Below are 25048 nucleotides of genomic sequence, written 5' to 3' on the forward strand. Positions count from 1 at the left end.
CATTTCATTCTTTACTTTTTGCAATACACTTCCAAACCAGCATTTTATTTCATACTCATACTACAAGACTACCAACATCAAACTGACTTCTCAGTCCAAACACTTCTGTTTTCAATAAGCAATGTATCAATGGTGATACAAGTTATATACCTCAACCAAAGACCAGGACCACACTCAGCTAGCAGCTATATAACACACAGCAACAGACTTCGCCTAGAAATAGTTCCAGTGGTGTTGTGCTTCAACAGGCCTAGAGACTACTTGCAAAATTACATGCTAGCAACATTCATGCAGTGTGATGTAAACATTCATACCCCAACTCAGAAATAAAAACGCTAAAGTACGTATTTTGTAGGAGCAGCAAAAGCTTAATTGTACTTTTTTCTTCTACTACTCAGTTTTCATAGATTAAACTGTGTACTGGCCACTTAAAATAGTAATTCAGAGGCAAGTAACAACCCAAGACAAATTCTTGTTACCTAGTAAAATCATGTGCAAGCTCTGAAGAGAAGATCCAGTTTGCTACTGCAGCACAGTCAACAATTTGTGTCCGAATCATTTTGTCCACAAGCACAGCAATCATCTGTATTTTGTGAAAGACATCAGAGTAATTCAAATAAGAAAAAGGCTCACTCACACAATCTGTGTAAAGTATTTCAGCCTCAGATAAAACCAGAGATTGTTTGATGCAACTCTACCTTAGTGATATTACTGGGTAATTTCAAATACTTCAGGAAGCTGGGTTGTCTAGCCTAAAACTGCTCAAACTAGGGGATCTGTATCAATTACGCAAAGCATTCTGATACTGTTTAATGACCTTTTCTATTTTCTGTGAAAGTGACGGATCATTCTTTGTTTACATACTTCCCTACAAAAGCAAAAAAATACAAACATCATAGTTGGAAGTAAGGCATGAGAGACATAAGTCCTAGTATTTGACATCAAAGTACTCAAACACGAGTATATACACCTGTCAGATCACCATAAAGAAGGAGCTACTGTTAGCCTACTCTCCTTGAACTGCAACAGTCTTCAAATGTGACAATAAGCTCTTCTCTACAGGACCTATTCATTTCAGGGCAGAGCCAGTGCTGTGTAGTCAATGTAGTAGCTTGTGGTAAGCTACAGGCACTGCCATCATTCTGGGGGGTTGCAAGCAATCTAGCAGGCAACTGCGGAGAGGAGTTACTGACTAAAGCAGTTGCAAGCTGTTCAGAAAAAAAGGCTTATCTTAGTTACTCATGTGCTTGAATGCCACGGTATCTAAAAACCACAGCCTGCACTGTATTTATCCTTACAACCACCCATTGTCAAATAAGGAAGTGTAACGACGCTCCTTTTAAGGAAGGAAAATTAAAATAACTGAATGAATCATACAGAAGACTCAGCACTCAATTTTCAAGTCCCAGGATAGCATCCTATGCTCTATTTGTCTTTCTGTATTGCCAGGAAGAATTCCCAATTACTTAGCTTGATCTTCCTAGAAACACAGACCTAGGATTTTGGGAAAGCATTTCCTCTCACTGTTAAAGTTCCTCTTTGTAAAGTCACTACTACAACCTTACTTAGAGGTCCAGGGACTAGTGACTCCTATTGCTAAATCGCTATCTGCTGCAGAGATCCCTCATTAGCACTATATGCCTTGTGAATACTGCCAATAGTCTGAAGCAAACCAGACATGGGAGTAGGGCGAGCAGCATGAAAACAGACTCTGGACAAGTGCCTTGCTGTCCAGGCACCATTTCTTCTCTGTGCCAGGGAGGTTGTGGACTCAGAAAAGAAAATGCTTGACCAGAAGCAAGAGACTGAAGTGCAATAAATGCAAGAGAGGAAAACATAAGTTCCGTGATCAAGTAGAACAGCAGACCTTCATAACTTCTGCACTCAGTATTTTTTAAAGCAATGTTGATCTATTCATAAAAATCTAACATGACTATTTCGTCTGGGTTTGAAACTTCCATCTCAGTTTGGTCACGCTGCAATACAACGAAATGAAAAGGAAGAGGATACAGATACTAGATTGCAGTAATGTAATTTCTTCTGATCCAGTTAAATGGAAGTAAAAAGTAGGTAAGACTGTAATCGTCACATTTTCAAGGTCAGTAATTTGGGTAGCAAGTTTAATATATTAAAAAGATACTTTTTTTTTTTTAATATTTCAACTGTACTTAGAAGAGAGGCAATATCTTGCATAGGTATCTTTTAGGTGCTCCATTTTACCCCTAGGGAATGGACCACAGGTCCAGGAGCAGATGCAAGGATTATCTCTTGTTCTTGGTGGCAGCACTTCTGAAAGTATGGCCTATGCAGCTGTAAGGTATAGTCCATTTTCAAGCACAATGAAGTGCAACACAAACATACCAGTAAGGAATATGTGAAATAATTAATGCAAGCAAATTCAGCTCGAGTTCCTTATTGATTTCTATTTATAGTAGAATGACAGCTGAGGGAGAAAACAACTGCTGTGAAGAAACTGAACAAGCTTAAACAACTGAGGCATTTTTCATAGGTCTTTTAGGGTGTTATTTCCTCTGGCTCAAGAATGAACATAATCATGCCACTGTCAGACTGATCTGAACAGCCACTGACTGCAGCTCTACTGACTCTGCCCACGCACAACAGTGACTCCAACATGAGCTTTGTGGAGTTAACTGTATGGCTTTCACTGGCAACTGGGAAAAAAAAAAAAACACAACAGCCCTAAAAACCCCCAGGTCTCCACATTTCTAAGAATGTGGCCTGCTTTTCACACAAGATCTACATCTTATATCAAATGACACATCTACACTGTTTTCCAACTTTGAACAGAAACATGATTTTAGCAAAGTTACTCTTTTGTGTGACGAACAGCATAGTATTAACCTGAATCAGAATGACAGCCCTTGCCCTCCCACAATGAACTCTGAGGAAGAGGTGGCCTGACTGATGGTATATATTTTATGTCAAGCCTTCACTTTAGCCACTAGTAACAACAGTAAATACAATCTGAACTTTCTTTCAAATAAGATTACAATAGACAAGTTATTTTTAAAGGATATAAAGCAAACTGTAATATTTATTAAATATGACCTCTGTGAGTTGAAACTCAAAGATACTTGACATTGCAACCTCTTACCTGTGGATGATTCTTCCAAACCTCATATACAACCCTCAGAATATGGAGTTTCCCCTCATCACTTTCAGCAAGTGTTTTGAAGACTTCATGAAACCTTTTAATAGATGTAAGTAGTCAGTGGAGGGGTTGGACTCAGGTCAAAAGAGTAGCAGATACAAGACAAGTGGTTTAGCTTGGCCAAAAGAAAATTCTGTGACTATCTGCTGCAATTCTTGAACAACTATTCCCTGGAAAACATAACCATCCCGAGCTAAAATAGGCTACAAAAACATGATGGCTCCTAAAAGCAACTTAAATCTTAGTGGTAAACCTACTCCCTGAAGCTGGGCTACATTTCTCATACTCCTAAAAGCAGGAGGCACGTTCATGCTTCATGTGCTCATCTATACCTGGCTGGAACAAAATTTGCTGTCTTTTGAGCCTTAGACCTTCCTCTTGATAGGTGTTTCCACACATTCTTTAGACACTTATCCCATGTCTCTTTTTGAAGGAAATGCTACTAAAAACCTCTATTTTAGCAGAGTTACACTGACTGCTACAGAGCATTTAAGATCCAGCTTATTGTAACATTAACTATAAAGTACAAGAGGCTCTTTTGATCTCATGGCTGCCACTGTTGGTGTACAGCACTGAAAATACCATGACCCTGTGTACTCATATCACCCTGCCTCTTGTACTACTGATTGCAGGTTACTACCTACAGCTTCTTATGAACATTGAACACCTCTATAAAGCTCCCAGGTGCATGTTTTTGTAACAGCTTTATATAACTTTAAAAACAGAGCCAGAAATAACTCATTAAGATACATGTGACTACCTTTCATATGTCAAGATCACTCAAGAGAATTTTAAACCACACAAGATTATAAATTAGTTATTTTATCTCATTTTGCTAAAAAAGGTGCAGTAAATTCTTTAAAAGTTAAAGCGTACCTTTAAGGGATGCACTCTGAAGTGTTTTAGAATGGGTTTTACCATGCTTTGGTAGAGAAAAAGTTTACAGCAGACTGCTTTGAAGTTTCATTTTTTCTTTCTTCATTTTTTATACAGATGTAACTGTTCTAGAGTCATAGTCATAGCACAAGACACTGTGGTGGCAGCTACCCAGTCATTCAAATGTAAGGAGAAATCCTTTTTCCTCACCTTAATCAGCAAATGAGTAATTCTAAAATGGAGTAATGTTCTAACCCTGTCTCATTTGTTTGTCACACAGCTGTAATGTACACATTTCTGTTAATTCCATTCATGTATATAACCTAGCATTTACACTGCCATTCCTTCAGTCAGCAGTGTCACTAGTTCTCTTAATCATATTGCACTGCGGAGCACCTAAAACATTGCTGAAGTTTGCAGTCCAGTTCTTTTATCATGCATTTCACTGTCAGAATTAAACAGTTCTGTAAGCCCTTAAATAATGCACATATTACACTTACTTTGCCAGGGCACTGAAGGAGTGGCTGAAAGACTTTGCAGCTAGATGGAGCAGAGTCTGAACAAAGACTTCTATTTTCAGAGGGTTGAAGGTAAATCCTTCATCTGCAAGTTATTTAAAGTCGAAACTGTAAGTACTCCAAGTAGAACACATAAGCTACTCATAAAACTGTAGAGATAACTTATGGTTTTAACTAATTTCACAAAAAGGAGTTTCATCAACAGGGTTTTGCAAGGCTGAGCAGGAAGCTAGTAAAGATTTTCCAAAATGTGCACATCTTCAGGCTCCCATTTTGCCATGGGGAAAACATACAGAAAAAATTCCATGTCAGTAAAAGAGCTATGGGAGACGCAGCCACCCTACCAACACTAACAGCACTGGCGGACAGCAGCAGAGAAAGACAGCCAAGGAAACTGCAGTTACGCATCAGGCTGAAGGCCTGGCAGACCATAGAAGGGAGAGTGGATGAGGAGAGGGGAAGATAAGGATGATTAGAATACAGAGGTTGGCTATTTATGACATGGGAGAAGGGTCCAGCAAGTGTACATAGCAAATATGGGTACTAGGGGTGAACGGTGTCAAGTCCCGCTCCTGTAACTGTGGCTACCTGCAACTGAAGACAGGCAGGAGGGAGAGCACTCAGTAGTGGGTGATGCCTAAAGTGAATTAGGAAACATGACAGTTTTCCCAGGGCAAAAAATGGACTGTTGCTGCTCTCTGCTTGCATAACAGAACATCTGTAAATATTACAGAAACACTGAAGCTGTCCCCGTTATGAAGATAATTTCTTAATTCTTGATCTCACGCTCCTTCTCACCCCTTAAAGCACACAGGATTTACAAACCAGTGCTGTCTGTGGTTGCGAAGCTAAAAAGAATGTGAGTGGTATCCCATCATGAGTTTGTATCTATGGAAGACTAAAGCCAGCGTGCTGGCCATCTCATCTATCATGGGAGTGCATAGAGGGGAGGGAATCACAAGCACTGAATCTCAGGGGTGAGGATAACAGCATTAAATGCACTCTGTTGCTGAAGACAAATGAAATGTTAAATTTTTTCATGCTACTTCTGTCAATATTCACAAGAAAACACATCTCAAGCACCAGGTTACCTCTGTTAAGAAAAATAGGCCTGCCTCTGCATGCAAGATGTTTACAACAAACCCTAACAATGGTGTATTATTTCCAGTTATGGATAAATTGAAACCAGCTATTAGAAGGAAAAGCATACAGTTCTGTTAACCACCACACCCATAGCTCCAAAGGATGGTAGATTAGTCCACACACAAAAGAAATTACAGCCTGCCAAAGCCTAACAACATGTATCTTACCATCATCATCATCCTGGTTAGGATTAGGCACATCTTTTAAAATACTGAAGATTTCATCATTACTGGCCTTATTTTTAATTGCGATTGTTAAACAGAGTGCCACAGTATATCCAGGAAGAGACCCTAAACAAAAGCAAAGAGGTCAAAAATATGTCAAAGGCAAGTATTTTTAACATCTGTTTGCCTCTCAGAGAAACAAGTACACTTCCCAGCTACAACTAAAACTACCTGCTTCCAACATCATTGTCCACATCACTATTCTAGAAAACTGCTCAACATGCTTCCTGGTTTTCACATTAAATTCAAAACTTCCAGTGGAAGTTTTAGAGTAGAGGTCAGGTAATCACCCTCCTATTGAACGCTCTACTTCAGCTTCCACCAACTTCCTAAAAATAAAATATTTCCTCGTTTATCCTCATTGTATCTTTGATGATGACACTTTTATGCTTAGGATTGTCTTTATACGGAGTAATAAAAGGAGTAACAAGGTATTTCTCCATCTCAATCTTCACATCATCTGCCGCATCTGTATGCTTCATTAAACAAAGCTGACTGGTAAAATCTTCTACTGTTTCATGAAGTTCAAAAAATAAACCCACATTATGACTTCAAATGCTGACTTTTGCATAGTATCGTGCCCAAACAGGGGAAATAGATGAATTTTCCAATTTTAGACTTCTGGCAAAGAATGCCGCAGAACACCACAGCCACTTCAGCAAGAGTAATTCCATGTATGTGGATTTTCTTTTCTTCATAAATTAACATGGACTATTACATTACAGAGATATAGGCTTAATATATATTAATTGTTCATGTGAAACATATTTACCCATGCATATTTATTTCAGCTGTATTCTTCTTCATGAAGACAACTGATATTACAGTCAACTTGGTGTGGTCCCTATCTCTGAAACACTATTTTCTTCAACTTGACCCATCAGTAACTTTAACACTTACTATTACTTTCATCTCCATACTTGTAAATGCACACTGGATTAGCAGGACTGAGGACAGAAAAACTTGCAGGAACAATGTCTATTATTCGCTGATGGTAGGAGAGTCTGGAAATAACAAGTTTCACAGCAGTAGAGTCAAAATGGGAATAACACTAGGAGTAATTCTAAAGTAACTACTTTATAATGGTTTTCCTGAATTTAACTTCCATAGGAAAAAAAAATCAGGATGTTTATACAATAGAATGGTAGTTTCTGCTGGTTAGTAAGAACTAAGTAATCCAAACTTACTAGTAGATGCTTTCTATCTGAACTCTTCGACGCTAGAGTTTCATCCTCATACAATTAATTTAGCTTGTGCAAAGATTTAGATTGCCTGATAGGATGTTTTATGCAAAAACCTAAGATGTGCTGCAGAAAACTGATAATACATTGGTATTCAAAGCAGAAAATACATTAAACTGGATGTCTTCATTTTACTTTCCAGCTTATTTCACTCCTCCAAAAGCTTAATTTTGCTACCAGAGTTTTCAGTGAAATGGAAGAGTGCCACAGAAAAATTGCATTCATTTTGCAGCACAATACTTTCACACTTCCTATACTGAATTCACCCAAAAACCGACGAACGTTTTCATGTAGAATGCTGAATAACATTGGTTTTTTTGAACATTTTGCTCTTTCTCTCTCCTATATCCCTCCATCTCAACAATTTTAAGTCCAGCCTTGATTGTGTAGTCTTAGCTGTTGGGATTAGGGGTTTTGTTTGTTTGTTTGGAGAATTGTCTGTTTTAAGGTCAATGAACATCAGAGGCACACAGAGGAATCAAGATTAGATTCTCAGTTGTTAGTGTAACTAATGATCAGTTCCCCCTGTTTCTGTGAATGCTGAATACTTTCCAGGAATATTGCCTAAACTTTACTTCTTCCCACACCTATGGTGAAGCACGTCTTTTTGTAGCTACAGATGTGCATACCTAGGACAGACAGCTCACTACTATCTGCTCCACCTGTTTCTCCCTCTCTCTAAAGTAGTGTTCTACAACAGGTAAACCAGACTAAAGCCATATGAACAACAGATATCTCTTAAATGAAACTGAATTGTAAGAACAGACATGCCTAAAAGAAGATTCAAGTTAAAAAGAATCTGACAGTATCCAGAAGCAAAGATCAAACTTTGGCTTGAATGCAATTATCAAAAGATCTTACTTACCGCATGCACTTCTCCAAAACCTCTCTCACAAATTTGGGTTTGGGCTTTTCCAGGTCCTGAGTAAGACAATCTGACCTATCAAAGGACAGAATGCAATAGCTTTTAGCAAAAGAATTTGTCCATTAGTCTCTTTTTGGCTTGGTCTAATAGGTACAAAACAATCATGGTCTAAGGACAACTGGAGCACTTAACACTTAGTTTCACAGTATAGGCATTTTTAAGACAATAGGGTAAGTTTATCGCCATTTCCATATTAGCCATTAACATTCTTGGAATCCCATCCCTGTGTGATATATTTTCAAGTAGGTTCCATTCCCCCACCAGATTAAAAATAATTTGTGCTTACAGTTAGCTGGCTTTCCCTTTCCTTAGGAAAAGAACCTTGTGTGATTTCATAGTCTGTTCCTCCCTCACACTGATTTCACTGAACTTCTGGCTGATTTCAAATGCATTTCAGATAAAAAAAAAAAAGAGTCTCAAATACAGTCACTTAGTGAGATTTGTGAAAAAATGGCAGATTGTGAGAGAAACTCACAGAAAGATTGCCATTAAGGAACATCCAGGCAAAGAAAAATCATCTCTTTGAAGACTGCTGCCTAGTTGGTCAACATGGCTGTATACTAGGATAGCCAGCAAGCACTTAACCCCAAGAGGACAAGACAAGAAACTTAAGTAAAGCCACAAAAATGTATCACAAGAAGGGCTGCGTCCCTCTCCACAAAGACACTTAGGCTGATCAGCTATGGAAAGCATGTACAGTGGCAGGGTGCGGAAGTTACCATAGGGAGGACTTAACCCTGAGGTGATCTCTCTTGCTACATGGGTAACTCAAATGGAAAGCTCATGGGAACCTGTGGTTAGATATTGATAGAGTACAGGGAACTCCTGCTAGAGATGCGAGTTCAAGATTTGGCATGGTAAGAACAGATGGCAGGGCCAGTTGATGGAACTTTGGGTGCTAGGATTTCACAGGAGGGAAACAGATCACAAGGCCTAAAGGATAAAGGTTGTAATGAAAGGTTTAGGGTAGGACAGAGAGCAAGATTACAGAATGTATATAGGACGCAAAGAGTCAAGGAAAATCATTAAAAGTAAATTGGGAGCCATTTTGAAAAACTTGCTAGCAACTGATTGAGCGTGCACGACAAATTAAATCATGTTTCAACCTCTACTGTTTAGGGAACACTTGCTGTGGCTTGAGACTGATCACCAAGTTCGCCAGGGACAATACAGTGACTAACGAGATTATCCTGATAATCTACCAATGAGTGGTGGTGAACAGATTAAGAAAGACCTCTGAAGGAAATTGCTGGAGGAAAGCAATTAACAGGACCACTAGGCTGAGTCTGAAATTTTAAGGTTTTCGCAGTATCAGGGTTTGAATCAAAAGGAGAGAAACTTACCAATCTTCCCAGCTCCAACGGAACTGGAAGTTGCTCAAGTGGTGAGAAAACCAGTTAATAAATCTTTATTGAAAGAAAAAGAAAGGTCCATTAAATGCCAGAAGTGCAGGAAAACTTTCCATTGAGACTTTCCTATAAATGCATTCTACTTTTCAAAAGCTTAAACTCTAAAGCTATTACAGCATTAAACAGGAATTTATGTTGACAGATACAAAGGACTGAGTTTGGACAGTCAGGAAGAAACTTTTATGGACAAATAGCCTGTCATGTTCTGTTGTTTCATATAAAGAGATGACCTATTAAACTAAAATGTAAACTCACCGTGAATATGCAACTTTCACATTTTTCATGAGTAATTAACACCTCTCCTGCACAATGCAAACTTCACTCAAAGGGCAAAATGACCACCACTCTCCTCTGGGTGGCACATACGCCATTAACTCCACTTCCAACTCACCTTCCAGATCACTATGGAGGAGCCAGCATAGTAATCAATAATGGAGTGCTATGCGACTATGAGCAGCTTTGTACACGGAAAAGATGTCACCAATCTTAACTGTCCTGTACAGACAGCTAGTATTGTGACCTCTGGGGGAGTGTTTCTGGGAAGGAGAGGCAAGCAGTCAGTCATCTACCTGCTCTTTAGATTGCTCAAAGCCAGAGCCCAGAAGACATTTTGAATAGCACCAAGAAGCTCTAACAAGGATTTCTGACAACTCTTTCCACAGCCTCTTCATATTTCCTGTACATTGGATACTGAGGAATATTTTGTATCATCTCCAAAACACATTTACCTGTCCACACATGTCGTATTCATTGTATCCAAACGCATGTAGAGCATTTCTGTGGCTTGTGCAAGCTGAAAGTTTCTCATTAAGGTTAACAGAAAAGCATTAGATAAGTCAGATGTTTTTCCTTTCAGTTTTTGAACAGAATGTCATTAAATTTCTGTATTGAAAGCTCCCTGGTCTACTCCAAAACCAGGTACACGGTGGGAAAAAGATGAAGCATATAGTGCATCCTACTCTCTAATCCCAGTATGGTTTTCTTCCATAATTGCAGCAAAACTGTTGGTTTCTTCCAAAGAAAGACAGAATTTGCATCACTTGACAAGCAAAACTGCACTGAAATGAACAGACACCAACCTCCTTGTGGAGTAGTTCTGTAATCTCACCAGTCTAACTTCATGGGCTGCTGTTGATGCTTATCCCTAAACAATCTTTGATCATCACTGAAGACTTGAGAAAGTAGGTCTACGCTGACTTTATCCAACAAAGGCTTTATTCTTCTTACAGTGTCTCTATTTAAGTTAAAACTGTCTGCGTGGGTGTCTGCCCAATTCTAGAAATAGACTTAGCCCTAATCATTGAGCTTATGTGATTTGGAAACAGTGAGTGGTATCCTGAAGTAGAATGAAAATTTGGGCATGAAGTTACCAGTGGATAGACATCTGTTAACTGCCCTCCATTCTCAGAGTCTGTAGCTTGATCTGAAATGATGATCTAACACGATCTAAAATGGCAGCAAAGTAGGGGCAATGTAACAGCCAGAATTAGCTGCGAGTCATGCCTCCTTCCTCAGCGTTTAGCCACCCTGTCTGAGCTGACAGATGATTACTGACCTTTTGAATGCTCCTAGTGGGAGCACTGAGTGGGAACTCAGGCAAGTTCCTTTAAATCATCTGCTACACTTCCTACTAAAAAAAAGAGCAGGAGCGCTCACACAGTTGTTAGAACAAAAGATCAAGTCTGTCACTTCCTTTCCTTCTCAGCCTTTAATGCATCTGTGACCATGCCACACACTGTCCAGACCTAAAAAGGCTCCAGTGACAAATCATGTTGTATTTTATACCCTCACAGAGACAGCCCTTCTTGGGAAGGTCAGGGGAAGCACCAGAACATTGTCCAGAAAGCTGAAGAGTCTTGCCCACTTGGCAAATCTAGACCTGTGCTAAATGAGCTGTGCTATTCTTTCATGTGAGTGTTACAGGCAAAGTTTCATGCAGCTGCTGTATGAATTATATTAATACTGCCAGTATGTATTGCTATCCCATCATCTACAGAACAAACAAAATAAAGACTGCATTTTATAAATGCTCTCCAGCAGCACAGAAAGGATACAACTTGTGGTAAAGAGCCAGGCTGAAGTTTGCACAGTTCAATCAGGAGCGTTGTGTACATGACTTCAATGTGCGGTGGAGATGGAAGTTGAAACAATTCTGCAAATATTACCTGTAGCAGAGGAAGGCACAGAATCACAGCACAGTCCAGCGTGGCCTGCACAACCCTCATCTTCACAATAGCAGCCAATCTTAAACAATTACATACCCCAAAAGGCCCATATTATTCTATCAAATGCATGTTCCAGGAAAAAGAGAGAAAAACTTAGAAAGGTAGTGGTAACCCTATGCTGTACTGATACAGTCCACTCTGAATGCCCTTACCATTTCATATTAACACAACACCAGCATTATACACATCTATTATGTCTAACAAATACACCACTTAACTGTAGAAATGGGCATAGTTACAATATGACCTATTGCAGTGCTACCACATGATCTGAGAAAAGCAGAAATCATCTGATCCTGTTAATAAATATTAAATATATTAAATGAAGCCTAAGCATTTAGTATGATAGACTATTTGCATTAAAGCTACATCTATATCTTTTCCACCATCTCCTCTCTTCTCCTATATAAAAACTTATAAAGCCACAACTTTCAACTGAAAATTACAACCAGCATTTCATACAACAAATACCTCCTCAGTTGGCCTGAGGCAGAGGATCCTTCTAAAAAAACTGAAAAAAATCCTGCAATTGGCAGAATTTGCCAACAGGCAAAGGATGCTTTTATTTTCCACGTTTGCCTATAACAACAGTGTGTCAATCTGTAAGGGCTATGAAAAGATGGTCATTGTACAGCGTTCATCTCTGAATTTCTGTTTATTTTGTGTGCCATTCTCAAACAGATTTAAATTACACCAAAGGAAACAGGAAACTTTGATTCATTAATATTGGTCAATTTCCTCTTCAACTTTAAACTTCTGAATAAACACAGAAGAATTGACGCTTAAATGAGTAAGCTTTAGAAAATCTTCTTACTAGGTGTAAGAAATCAACATCCATTTACAGACTCCACAAACAGCACATGAAAACACATTGTCTATTATTATTAACTTATTATTCTAAGGAAGGACTTGAAAGCATGAAGAGACCATAAAGAGCTGGAGAATCCTTCCGTGGCAGTATAGTCTAGACATACTGTTAAGACAAATATGGCAAAAAGGGGGACCCTGTTAGGTAGAAAACTGCTCCTTTTGTCAAGACAGGTAGTAACAACTGGATGATCAGTCATTACCTGTTTTAGATAGTGCACAAAACTGTATTTGTGGTATTCATCACATGTTCATTATCAAACGTTCAGATTAAGTCTTTCAAACTGGCATACCATACTTTGTGAAAATAACAAGGCCACAAGATCAGGACACTGATGATCTGAATGCCTGAACTCTCTTGAGAGTAAGTTGTACCTAAAGCTGTAGCAGCACAACAGGGCATAGCAGTCCAAGAACCCAGTAACGCTTCTGAGACATTCTTGGTTTGCAGATACCAGAAATACCCGTGTACGCGTCTATAAGAAGCTACTGAGAGAAAGGTGCCACACTTCAGTGTTTCACATAGATTCCAGGCACCATGGAACATTCTGTGCTTGGCTTGACAAACTATGACATGGAGCCTTAGGGACCTCAAAACTAGGCATCCTTGGGAAGGTACTGACAACCACTTTCAGGCTACATTTACTTCTGCCTAACTGTTATATTCTGAACCTTAACTTCCCTTTATTTTATTATTTCTACAGTTCTGTGACTTAATGCAAAAGTTAGTGAAATTTCACAGATTAAACCGTTAAACTGTTGTTGAAAGCCACTTATCACCAACTTGACTGTTATGAGAGACCTTACAAGGGAGCAGTAGTAAGCAGAATGAACAGAAGCCTGAAAGAAGCATATTAAGCCTTAAAAACTCTGGAGCTTCATTAAAAGTAAGCATAGACAAATAACGAATTTAATATTCTAAAATAATGCAAAACTGCAAGAAAAAGGAAATTATTACAGTAATAGTCAAAGAATTTGTACACCAATTTTGCACTTCTTTGCAGTAATTTCATCTACACAAACCTTTGCTATTTTCAAATCCTACAAGTTCCTGAATCAAAGAATTTCCAGGGACTTTACGTAACTTATTCCGCCAGGAACTGTGGTAACTATTTGTTGGCACTAATGTACAGCTGACCATAAAGCTCACAGCCATATAGCCATATGCAGCACCTGAAGATATGACCACTGAAGATACTTCAATGTTAAGGCAGAAAATTACTGTTAATTTTAAGATTCCTCTGTTCTGAATTCAGAGTATAAAAAGAATAAGCAGACAAAAGGTAATGTAACTTTTACAGCACTCAGAATATTTGTCATTTTGGTGCAAAAGGAATTGCCAATCCCACTTATATTAAGATAAATCTTCTACATAAGATTATTTCTTGTCATAATTAGCTCTCAAATTCGTACTTATAGTTACTTCTTCATAAAGCCTTTATATAAGTTGCCATTATTACAGAAATCTCTTAATCCGTTTCAATTTTTGATAGAAATTAACAAAGATTTATACAGCTCTGCATCTTGAAAACAGATTCTTGAAAGGAGGTACTGAAAGAAAACCTATGCTGCTCTTCCAATATACATTACAGGTATTTAAAATTCTCTAATGTGGAAGATGACCCAGAGAAAACACACTGGTATTTCACTGCAAGCTCTTTTCAGGGCCAGTAGAACAAAATCATTTAGAAGGCTCAAACATAAAATCATGCCGAACGGCTAATTCTGTCTGGAGATCATCTAGTCAAAAGCCCCCTGCATAAGGCAGGGTCACCTACAGCAGGTTGTTCAGGGCTGTGTCCTGTTAGGTTTTGAACTTCTCTGGGCAAACTCTTCTAGTGTTTAATCACTTTTCAGTATAAAAAGATTTTCTTATGTTTAAATGGAGTTTCCCATATATCAATTTGTGTTCATTTCCTCTTGTACTTTAATTCAATTTTTTTTAAACTAAAAGTGACTCAGACATAGCCATCTCCTCTTAGACTGTGTGACACATTAGAAGCATCATATGTAAAAGTTTAGAATTTCTGAGAAATGCCACAACCTGGATTACTGCACCAAGAAATTTTGATACTTGACCAAAGCTCCCATGCACCCAGTTAAAACAACAACAAAAAGACTAAAACTAATACACAATTGTACATAACCTGCTCATTTAAATGACATTGGTTGAATTTAGCAAGGTTCTGGCTGACTCCCAAATCAAACTGTAATTTAATGGACATAGGTCCACTGGAACTAACGGCGCCATATTACTGGTGAAATAACGGAGCTACAGAAGAAGTTGTCTATAAAAGGTGTACCTCTACTATGTGGTAGTTCAAGGGGATCTTGTTATTTCCTGGATAGCTCAGCAGCTGTGCAGCACTGCAAAACCACAGATACATTCAGTTCAGAACATAATACAGCAAATACGATGTAAAGGTCAAGTAACAAAGTTACAGAAAATGCTTAATTCTGGGCAAGAGTTCACATAAAAGCAGCACACACAAATGAACAATCCTTCCAAAGTCTGTCCATCAATCCATAGAACACTTAAGACAGAAAAAGCACAAGAATACACCAACATTGCTTAAACCACATGTCGTTACAAACCATGATTTGTAATGACATATTTTATCTCTATAGTGTTCAAGTGATGCAACAACATACTGCTACACAAAATAGTTTTGCATAAATAGTCATGGTGATCTGTAATTCTGGCATGCATATATGAAAAGGAAAAAACCCCCAAACAACAGATGTTCAGAATTACTTGGAAGCACAATTAAACTAATGGGTTACATAAGAAACTCTCAGGCTTCAAATCCTTCATCTTTTAATCAGCTTGTTATCACCTATCATTATTACAAAGCAAACAACTGCTAGCTCCTTGATTTTACTTCTACCTCTCTGGCAAACCTTGTATCTCCCTCTAGTCTTCTACCTTTCTCTGAGAATTAACTAAGACTATCCCAGTAACTTCAATCATCCTGAATTTTTAGTTTCTGCTCAATCAAACAGCTGCAACCAAAAAACTTTATCACATGCCATCACCAAAAACATTGTTTCTGCCCATTTTTTTGCATACTATACAAAGTTCAGTGGTCTTCAGTTGGAAGCATGAGAGTCAATGACCTGTGGCAAACTGTCTTGGTTATCAATTACCCACATCAGATATTGCTTCGGCAGAAATGAAGTGCCCTGACTGCTTCCCGGCATGGCTGAATTCAAACTAATGAAATCTGCTGGCCCTGCAGTGACTCTCCAGAGCGAACTCAATAACCTCTGCCATGTAACCTCAAAGAGAAGAGTGCAATATGGAAGAGTAGGAAGCAGAAGTGTGTTCATAAGCACCAGTGCACATTCAGCTGCAGATCAACCAGCTCAAGGCTCACTGTGCCCCAGCAAATCAGCTGGGATTCCCAGAAGCATAACATAACCACACTCTCCATAATGCTCCCAGGAAATGTGTCTGCATATTTTTTGCGGCACTTCCTGTATTATCAAGGAATTCTCTTCCCAAGTAGCTACTGTCCCCCTGGATCATACAGACGCTCCGTTATCTGGATATTACAGACCCACAGTATTCCAGACAACAATTTTAATATGGTTAAGTGTAGTAAATCAAGTTCATCAAATGCTCTAGAAAATGTTAGACATGAGCTCAAGATTAGACCAGTGCAGGACTCTGCATATCCCTGATGGCACCAAAGCCATGGTAGCATATAAAAAAGCACCAGGGCCCTGTAGTGCTAAGCTCTTCCTACCAAGTCTTTCTCTCTTTCCAGTGGGATTTGATGATGCAGTGAAGGTTCTCTTCTATTACAAATCGTTCAACAGAGTGGCTGCCAGGCATGACAGGGCCCTGGTAAAAAAGAATTAAGACTCATGAAAGATCACTGCTAATGCAGTGATGCTACACATAGCAAGCTATCCTACATACATTTACAGGTGGAAAAAAAAATAGTCCAACTTCCACATAAACACCGTGACGTCTCAGCTGCCCTGTATCTTTCAGGACTGATAAGCTGGTGTGACACAGTTCCACAAAAATCTGAGATCGATGTTTAAAACAAAATAAATACTAGGACTCATTACAAAAAGAAATGGGAACAAAATTAGAGAACGTGATTATAAGTTCATGGAGCACCCACTTCTTCCTTTGCTCTGTGGAGCCATCAGGCAGGCTACCACCATGCAGCCTGGAAAAAAATCACAGTTGAGCTGGAATATGATAAAGAAACAAAGCCAGGAATGGCCAGGATAGAACAGGAAGAATACACAGTCATGGTCTCATTCATTGCAAAGAACAGGGGCCAATAAATGAAGGTAAAAGACAGCAGACTTAAAGGAAAGGGAGGTGTAAAAGCACTTGGGGAAAGCAGTATATATTCTTTTCCTATCCCTGTAGACTTTTGTCAATATATTTGCTGTTAACCAATGCTGAGGCAGACCGTTGAGATAGATGGATTTTTCACCAACCCCAATTAAGCACTCCTTTGTTCCACAATATGCATCAACAAATTTTAACAGAGCAGCAAACAACAGTCTTTAAACATTACAATAAATACCTAGCCTGGAAAAAGATTCAAGGCATCAACTTCATGGAGGGAAAATCTAACTGTGAATGTAGTTTTACTAGAGACATTAGAGAATTCAATCAACATTGTCATTCTAAATGAAAGGATCACAACATCTCACTCCCTAAGTTCTGATCCTCACAGATTTGCTTTGTACAGTAACTTGGTCACCTAGTTCATTTAAGTAGACATACCAAAGCAGAACTGCTGCTAGTCTTCAAACCACTCACTAGCCTGGGAAAGGTGACATAACATTTTCACCAATATTCCCTCAGGCACCTAACTGTGAAATCTGCTCACCATCCCCTTGTCATCGGGATTTGAGCAGCTGCAGTGCCCATCATGGGGGTGGTATTTTTAAATAATTGTTTGACTTTAAACAAGACCTGAAACACATTCAGGAGTAGGAGCAACAGGAACATGCCGGTTTGAACATCCCAAGGATATTCAAAGTTCTCAAGAGCTATTGTAACTGGCCTGGAGGAGAAGGGGAAGGTGAAGGAAGGTGTGGCCCCCGTAGACTGGCTCTCTGGGAAGAAAAGGTAAAAAGTGTAGTTATTAACAGTTTCCGAGAGATGGCTCCCAAAGTACAGAGATGACAGCAATGATGAGAACAAATACCAGATTAGTGTCATAGCTGGTCATGCTATCATATCATAAGCCGCTGTTAGAAAGTACAGCACAGTGACCACCTCGACCCAGCTCCCAGAGGTGATAAAGAGCACAACAGGGAACAGATACAGCAAGTAAGGTGTTCCATGACAGAACTCTGAGAAGAACAACTTTGAGAGCAAATAAATCAACACTGTGACCAGCGACTATCAAACTAATACAATGAATGCTGGTAACAAATTTGTTCTAATACCCTCAAGTCAGCTTTATCATTATCTCAACCCATCGTGCCGCACGTTGGGGGTGAAAAAGGACTGTTGTAGTTTAACCCAGGAGGTAGGTAAAACCACAGCCGCTTGCTCACCCTCTGTCCCTGCAGCGGGATGGGGGAGAGAATTGGAAAAAAAGGGTTAGAACTTGTGGGTTGAGATAAGAGACTTTAATAGCATAGGAAAGAAAAAGAATACTAATGATAATAAGGACAGTAATAATGATAGAAGAACATACAAAACAAGCGATGCACAGCTCACCGCCTGCTGGGGGAAGCTGAAAATTCTTCCATGGCCTAGCCACAACTAAAAACATCAGTGTGCTATCAACACTATTTTCATCCCAAATCCAAAACACAGCACTATGCCAGCTATCAGGAAGAAAATTAACTCTATCCCAAGCAAAAACAGAACACCCCTACAGCAATTACGTACCTCAGGGTCATCTGTGTAGTCAAACATCCTAAAAATAACCCTTGGCATTGGGTACACTGAATCTTCCGTGTGAGGTGGAGGAGTGAACGGAGGCAGATTGTGTTGCAGTGCTTCACAAAGAATGCTGTCAAAAGCCAAGTAGGGCCTCAGAATGTGTCGTTCTTGCCAGCGGTCTTTTTTCAACTTCTGAATCTGAGACCAAAGGCAGTCCAAATACTGAAGGAAAAAGGTGAGAAACATTGTATGTGATGAACTTGGTAACAAAGCTGGCAGCTCCTTGAACTATAAGAAATGTATTTCTTAAATTCCATATTATTCCATTCAAAAAACCTGTGAAGTTTCTTAAAGTGCTTATTACAGAATCTGATTCAGTAAACCAAGAAATAATCTAAGAACACCAGAGCTGCTCCTAATTCCACACAACATTTTGTCAGTACAATTTTAACTGCTGGCAGGTTTTTAAACACCAGCAGGCAGCCCAAGCATGACGGCCATTCTTTGAATCTGCCAGCGAAACTAAAGCAGAGAACATTACTTCAGTCACCCTTCATTGGTGGTATTAAAACAGACATAATATCAACATTAAAATTGGAAAGACATTCTGTAGTACTGCCATGCTGTTCCCAGAGCAATCAAAACTACCAGCTGCTGCATATTCAAGACAAATACGATATTATCAAATATTAAATACCTTTGCCATGGTTTTCAACACAACTCTGAGCCCCAGCATTCTCCCAGAGATGGCACAGACACCTATGTAACTGGCAGCAAGCTTCTTTTGCTTAATTACTCCCATGCCAAAAGCAGTCCAAGAACTCTGGGGGCCTGTGGCCTTACTGAACGCGAGTCTCAAGTTATAACTGGTGCAAGAAATGTCTTTACGTGCACATGCTTTGCATTTACTGAAATTATCACACTACAAAATGGGAATGAAACTAGTAATAGGGAGCACCTGAAGTGAACAGTCATGTTTACGGTATTCTGGGTAACACGTGATCTCAAACACACTCTGATAATCTCTATTCTACTGAACTAAATAAGGAAATTCAGACATTGGGCGGGCAGAATACTCACATTGACAAAGCAATCATAATCAGACAGCCTACCTCTCCAAATTGCAATTAACAAGACAACTGTTAAGACCATGATTTAATCAGAACAGTGAACAAAACGTAAGAGGGCCATGTTTCAAAACTTCGCAGAAGATCAATTTAGATCTCACTTTCCAGCTAAGTTTGTCTTCAAACTTAGGGGAAAGAAAAAAAATCCAAGAATATCCAAAAAGGCAAACTCCACGCCAAACTAGCCCGATGCCACCTCTCCCCTCCTATATTCTTGGCTTAATTGTGAAAGATGGCACAGTAACTATTGCATACAGTTTCTATGTATTTGTTTAGCACTTCCTAGAGCTGAGAAAGCAAAGCCACTACAAAGGTTTCTTTCTCACAGAGGGAAAATACTAAGGGGTAAGGTATTACATTCTGCTTCTCACAAAGGTCCTTTTAACATGAAGCCCTATATCTGCAATTCCAAAACAAATACTACAATTTACAACCATTCCTCACTTCATAACATTTCCTCAGGGGCCTGTCAGTAAACAACAAAACACTCTCCTACTCACCCCATACAACCTTGTATTTAAGCTCAAGCCTTAGAAGAAAATTCCTCACATAGAACTTGTTAGAATTAATGACAAACAGGAGACAATTCAAAGCATTAATACTCCTAGATGTGCTTTTTAATTTCACAATAGAAGAACACCTTAGTAAAATACTGTTTTTGCAAACCTTCTGAAAGAATGCAATGTAAACTCCACTCACCTCTTCTTGTGGATGTGGTTTATCAGCGGTCCAAACTTGCAGCATGGGTACGTGAATCTTCTGGCGGCGTCTGTTTACACAGGAAAGAAAATCTGACTTTTAAAAGACTAATTTAGGGCAGCAATTTTTTCTTATTGCGAGTGTACTATTTGATCTCCTCAGCTGATGAAGCCTGGTTTGTGACTACTTAAAATAGCTCTATTATCATACCTTCACAACAATGTTAACTTGAAGCACCTAGACAGAAAGCAGTCACACGGCAGTGCACTAAAGCAACAACCTATCAGTATTCACAGCACACTTAAAACTGCAGCTGCTCCAGCATGAGCAGTACAAGACCTTCAACGTACCCTGGAACCAGACAAGACAATAAAACTTTTCAAATTCAAAAAAATCTCTCCACCTATTCTATTTTCAGGGTTCCCCCTCCAACCCAAATGGTTCAGATCTAAGACTTCAGAATACTTTTAAGTGAGCAATAATCCCCACTATTAATTCATACTTGAATAGATAAGCATATTTTTAATGGGTTACAACTTACTTCAAATAGCTTTCTGTCTGAGACAAGAGACGATCCATTTCAGCATCCTTTTTCTCATATAACTCCTTTCCAACCCAGGGCAAAGATGACAGAAATGCAAACATATACCAGTCACATCGTACCTATGGGCAAGAAATATACTGAAATCTAAGTATACAAGTAAGCTCCAAAAGATTTCATACACACACACCATTTTAAATTAAATTAAAACATTATCAAAATCATTATTTTGTGAGGATGTAAAGACCAGCAGCTAAAGACTGGATTGGCAAGCCATTGAAAAAAAAAAATTATTGCTTGAAATGTATTAACTTGAACCATGACAAGCAGACTTTAAAAAATGGTATCACTTTCACAGTCCTTCAGATTACCAATACAGAGCAAGCCAGGCCCTATGCAATTGCCAAAGTAAAGTAAAACGAATTCACTTCAGCTACCTCACTATAAAAGACCATCTGTATGCATTTATTTTCTAACTGCCACAGGCTCCTTTTACTCATATTAAGGAAACTGCACAACAGTCCATTTAGTTTGCTACCTCCAAAACTTCCCTGCTCTAAGCATAAACACAGAAGCAATGGTACTGAAAAATTGTGAAAACAGCACTAGAAGAGCCTACAGATCTTTTGCTTACTTGGGGTACATCTTCCTCCTGTGTCACACTCACAAAGTTCTCAAACATAGCTACCATTGAAGGTGCAGCTATTACGTGACAATTCACAAGATCAGACAGAAAACGAACCTAAAAAAGACCAAATAAATTGTTTTAAATAAATACTTTTTAAACTGACTGCACAAGAACAAATAAACATTACTTAAACAACTAACACAAACCATCAATAGAAGTACAATATTCATTCAGTACTATGAAGCCAGAACTACTGCACACTGTACAGACCCACCTTTCAACTGTAGAAAACAAGTACCATAAGCACTGCCTAGTATATTGTTCATTACAATGTCTGTAGACTGTTTCACTGCAGTAACATTGCAAGGATATTTCTAATTAAGGAAGGGTGGGAAACACCACTATGCATTCAAAGATAGGCAAACTGATATTACATAAAAAACACCCTTGTGTTTCTATATACTGTAAATGCTATCAGATCACTAACATTACAGATGTGAAGGAAAAAACCTTCTAAAAAGCTGAAGATGGATTGAGTCATAGCTTCATGAGTCCAGATGTGCATCAGGAAACAGCAGTGCTGAATCTGTATGCCATTATACACGATTCATTTCTGTAATTATTTATTCATAAATACAGATAGTTACACAGAGAAAGCCTATGCAAAAACTGCTGACATTTTCAGGTTTCAGGAAGTGGGCTTCAAAAGCTGGGGCACTGGACTTCTGAATCAGACACCGCTGAAGTCCTAATACCTTTTTGCAGACAAAATCTATAAGCAGCAAGAGCTGAGCAAATGGTTTCAAAGACAGACAGCACTTAAAACTGCCTGCTTGATCTCCATCCCCCATTAGCAGAATGAAAACACAGGCCTCATAACAGCCATCAAATGTAGCTTTTAAGAACCAGACTGTTCATTTTCTTCTCAGGTTTTTTTTTTTTCTGTGGGATCCACAAGAACATCATACACTTCTGAACACAATAAAAGTGCATGACTTTCATCTGTCTTTTACATTTTACTGTAGAACAGGTAGGGGGAGGAGCACCTCTGTGTGTTTACTCCAAATTAATTTGTCACTGGGAAAACATACACTTGGAAGTCAATTTTGCAACTATAATATGATTTCTCTTCCCTGAGGAAGGAAATACTTTTCACATAATAGATATTTCCTCTTGCACTGCACGTTGATGCCAGAGAGACTAATACACACTGAAAGGCCCTGGTGTTCTGGAAGAAAAAGAATGAGGAAAAGTTTAAAACAAACAAACAAAAAAACACTTACTAAATGCACAGCTTCGTTATACATGTTGACTTTCAGACATTCTTTAAGCTGTCGAATCATGGCTTCTACGAACTCCCCACCAAAATTGTAGTTCCTGGCGTTCAGCAACCCAACTAGTGTCGTGTAAACAGTAAGCTTCTCTGGTAACAGACGTGCACTGACACAGAAAAAGAAACATGGTATTAGTTGTTTATTCATGATGTGCCAACTGGCAACTGTATAGCATCTTAGAATCTGCTATTGTAAGTTAAACTTGCCTCATGAGGAAATAAGCGTTAGCATGACTTTACAGTTCTATGCTGTGGTTAGTATTTTACAGACAATTTTTTTTTTAACTACAGTAATTTAGAAAGGCAGGCACCACTTTCAAGTACATTTAAGGTATTTGCTTTTTATGTACCTCCAATTGCTGAGTATTCCAAAGGATTAGCCAAGTAACGTAAGTGACAGAATTTATGCAAGTATGTACGAAATTGTTTTAAGTTTGTAATTTAGAAATAATTTTATTATACAGCATCAGCAAGATTACGCAAGAGGTGTACATATTTTACACTATTAATTTTGATTACAAGTTTCTCAAGTCAAAGTAGCTGATTTTAAGCACAGCATAGGGAAGGCCAGGTCCTACTGTAAAGAATTTTCTTCAACCACTTCTGTGTGCATGTAAGCTAACCCTGTACTTTCAGAAGTGTTCTACTGCTATAGGAAAAAAATATACTATTTGCCTTATATTAACAAGCATTGCTGCCAAATAGATTTAAAGTATCTGCAAAACCATAGCATAGGCTAGGGCTGGAACACTCTCCCTCTTCACCACACCCCTCCTCCATACTTCTCATACCTACTACTACAGATCCTGCACAACCCCTCCCTCAGACACCGCTCAGTGACCCTGACACTTTGCTAGGGAGAGGAAAGAGAGCTGTTGGCCACTGGCGAGCCTGCTTGCAGCTCTTTGTGTTCCCAGCTCCCCTCCTCTAGCAACTGGTCTTACAAAGACATAAGCATCTCATTGCCAGGGAAGAGGAACAGGCAATGAGAAAACAGCACAGATCATAAGTCTTAGCAGCCAATAGCTTCAGTGCTCTTAAGCAGCTCATTAGGAAACAGGGTACTGCCCAGCATCACTGTGTTCTCATTGCTACTGAAGAGCAGCTCTGAGGTTTCCTCAATCTGCTTTGAGCCTTTGTACACATTTCAAGTCAAAGTAATGTAAAGAGGTATTTTCCTTGAATTATACCTAGTATGAAATAAGCTTATTCCTCTCTTTCGTTTCTAGTAAAACAAACTCTAAGCTGTAACAGCACTCAGGAACTGAAGCTATTCTTAGCATTTAATCTACCTTAAACACTCAAACATATGCACAAAGAAAGCAGCTCCCATATTCCCAGAACTCCTGCATACATACACAGTACATAGTATTCTTAGTATCTTGCTTTTGTAATTTGGTAGATCAGCTTCCAAAACACCAGCTAGGCCCTCCAAGTTGCTCTCCAAAGACGAATTACTCTAAAATAAAAAATACAACAAAAAGTTTCATCATCAACCAGGCAGTACGAACCAGACCCTGACTCTCATGCGGAAGACACGGAAGTTGGGCGAGAGTGTCCTTTTATATCACTTCCTTTTTCAGAGCAATGATTCAGGTCCATTAGCAGTAAAGACTCACTCTCACTCATCTGAAAGAAGGGGCAGTTACTCCTCAGAAGAGCTGCACCTGATCACCCACCTTCCCAAAGAAACTCCAGTGCTCGCCTGGGATGCAAGATCTAACACTACCTTCAGGAGCATCCTGGTAAGGTCACTGAGCCTTGATTAATGACACAGCATGAAATTAAACATCTTCCCAACTTGCTTTTCAGTGCACCATCATTTTTGTCCTTATTGTTTTACTCCCCTTTCTATTAGGCTTAAATCCTGCCAGGACTTGGAACTCGTGGCGCAGGCAGACCAAGTTAACTCCTTCACATTCTTGGCAAGCTGGAACCAGCAACAGCATCTCTGCAGACGCAAAGTGATAACTATTCGCTGGCAGTTTATCATTGCTTGGAAGACACAACACCACTGTTTAAGTACTCTCCCATTTTAGCACGTGATTTTGCAAAAGCTGACAAGTTTCCAACGATCTCACTAAAAAAAAAAACAACACTTTCCTTTTTGGGTGGTTACTAGAGACAAGCCCTTAACACACAACACATAGAAAAAGGGGAAAAAAAACAACCCAAATTTAACTTTCTCGAGCTACCGGCCTGGAGGCGGCCCGCCTACCTTCTCTCCCACCCTGCAGATCAGCGACTC

The 25048-nt window shown here is 39.1% G+C and overlaps 1 protein-coding gene across 1 annotated transcript in view; it reads right to left on the bottom strand.

Annotated features, from left to right (window-relative positions):
* Positions 1 to 25045, bottom strand: part of NCBP1 (nuclear cap binding protein subunit 1, 80kDa) — a gene marked incomplete at its 5' end in the record, with an annotated part of 29599 nt that extends 4554 nt beyond the window's left edge. Inside the window, 18 exons of the mRNA XM_010281875.1 lie at positions 480 to 583; positions 3116 to 3209; positions 4549 to 4651; positions 5877 to 5999; positions 6834 to 6937; positions 8040 to 8114; positions 9443 to 9505; positions 10237 to 10301; positions 11563 to 11673; positions 14904 to 14967; positions 16350 to 16447; positions 18479 to 18694; positions 20299 to 20368; positions 20840 to 20961; positions 21474 to 21581; positions 22751 to 22907; positions 24159 to 24259; positions 25019 to 25045. Of these exons, the coding sequence (XP_010280177.1) occupies positions 480 to 583; positions 3116 to 3209; positions 4549 to 4651; positions 5877 to 5999; positions 6834 to 6937; positions 8040 to 8114; positions 9443 to 9505; positions 10237 to 10301; positions 11563 to 11673; positions 14904 to 14967; positions 16350 to 16447; positions 18479 to 18694; positions 20299 to 20368; positions 20840 to 20961; positions 21474 to 21581; positions 22751 to 22907; positions 24159 to 24259; positions 25019 to 25045 (1805 nt within the window). The remainder of the gene's footprint in view (positions 1 to 479; positions 584 to 3115; positions 3210 to 4548; positions 4652 to 5876; positions 6000 to 6833; positions 6938 to 8039; positions 8115 to 9442; positions 9506 to 10236; positions 10302 to 11562; positions 11674 to 14903; positions 14968 to 16349; positions 16448 to 18478; positions 18695 to 20298; positions 20369 to 20839; positions 20962 to 21473; positions 21582 to 22750; positions 22908 to 24158; positions 24260 to 25018) is intronic.
* Positions 25046 to 25048: the final 3 nt, after the last annotated feature.

This window comes from Phaethon lepturus, unplaced genomic scaffold (assembly GCF_000687285.1).
Source record: "Phaethon lepturus isolate BGI_N335 unplaced genomic scaffold, ASM68728v1 scaffold13092, whole genome shotgun sequence".
NCBI lineage: Eukaryota > Metazoa > Chordata > Aves > Phaethontiformes > Phaethontidae > Phaethon > Phaethon lepturus.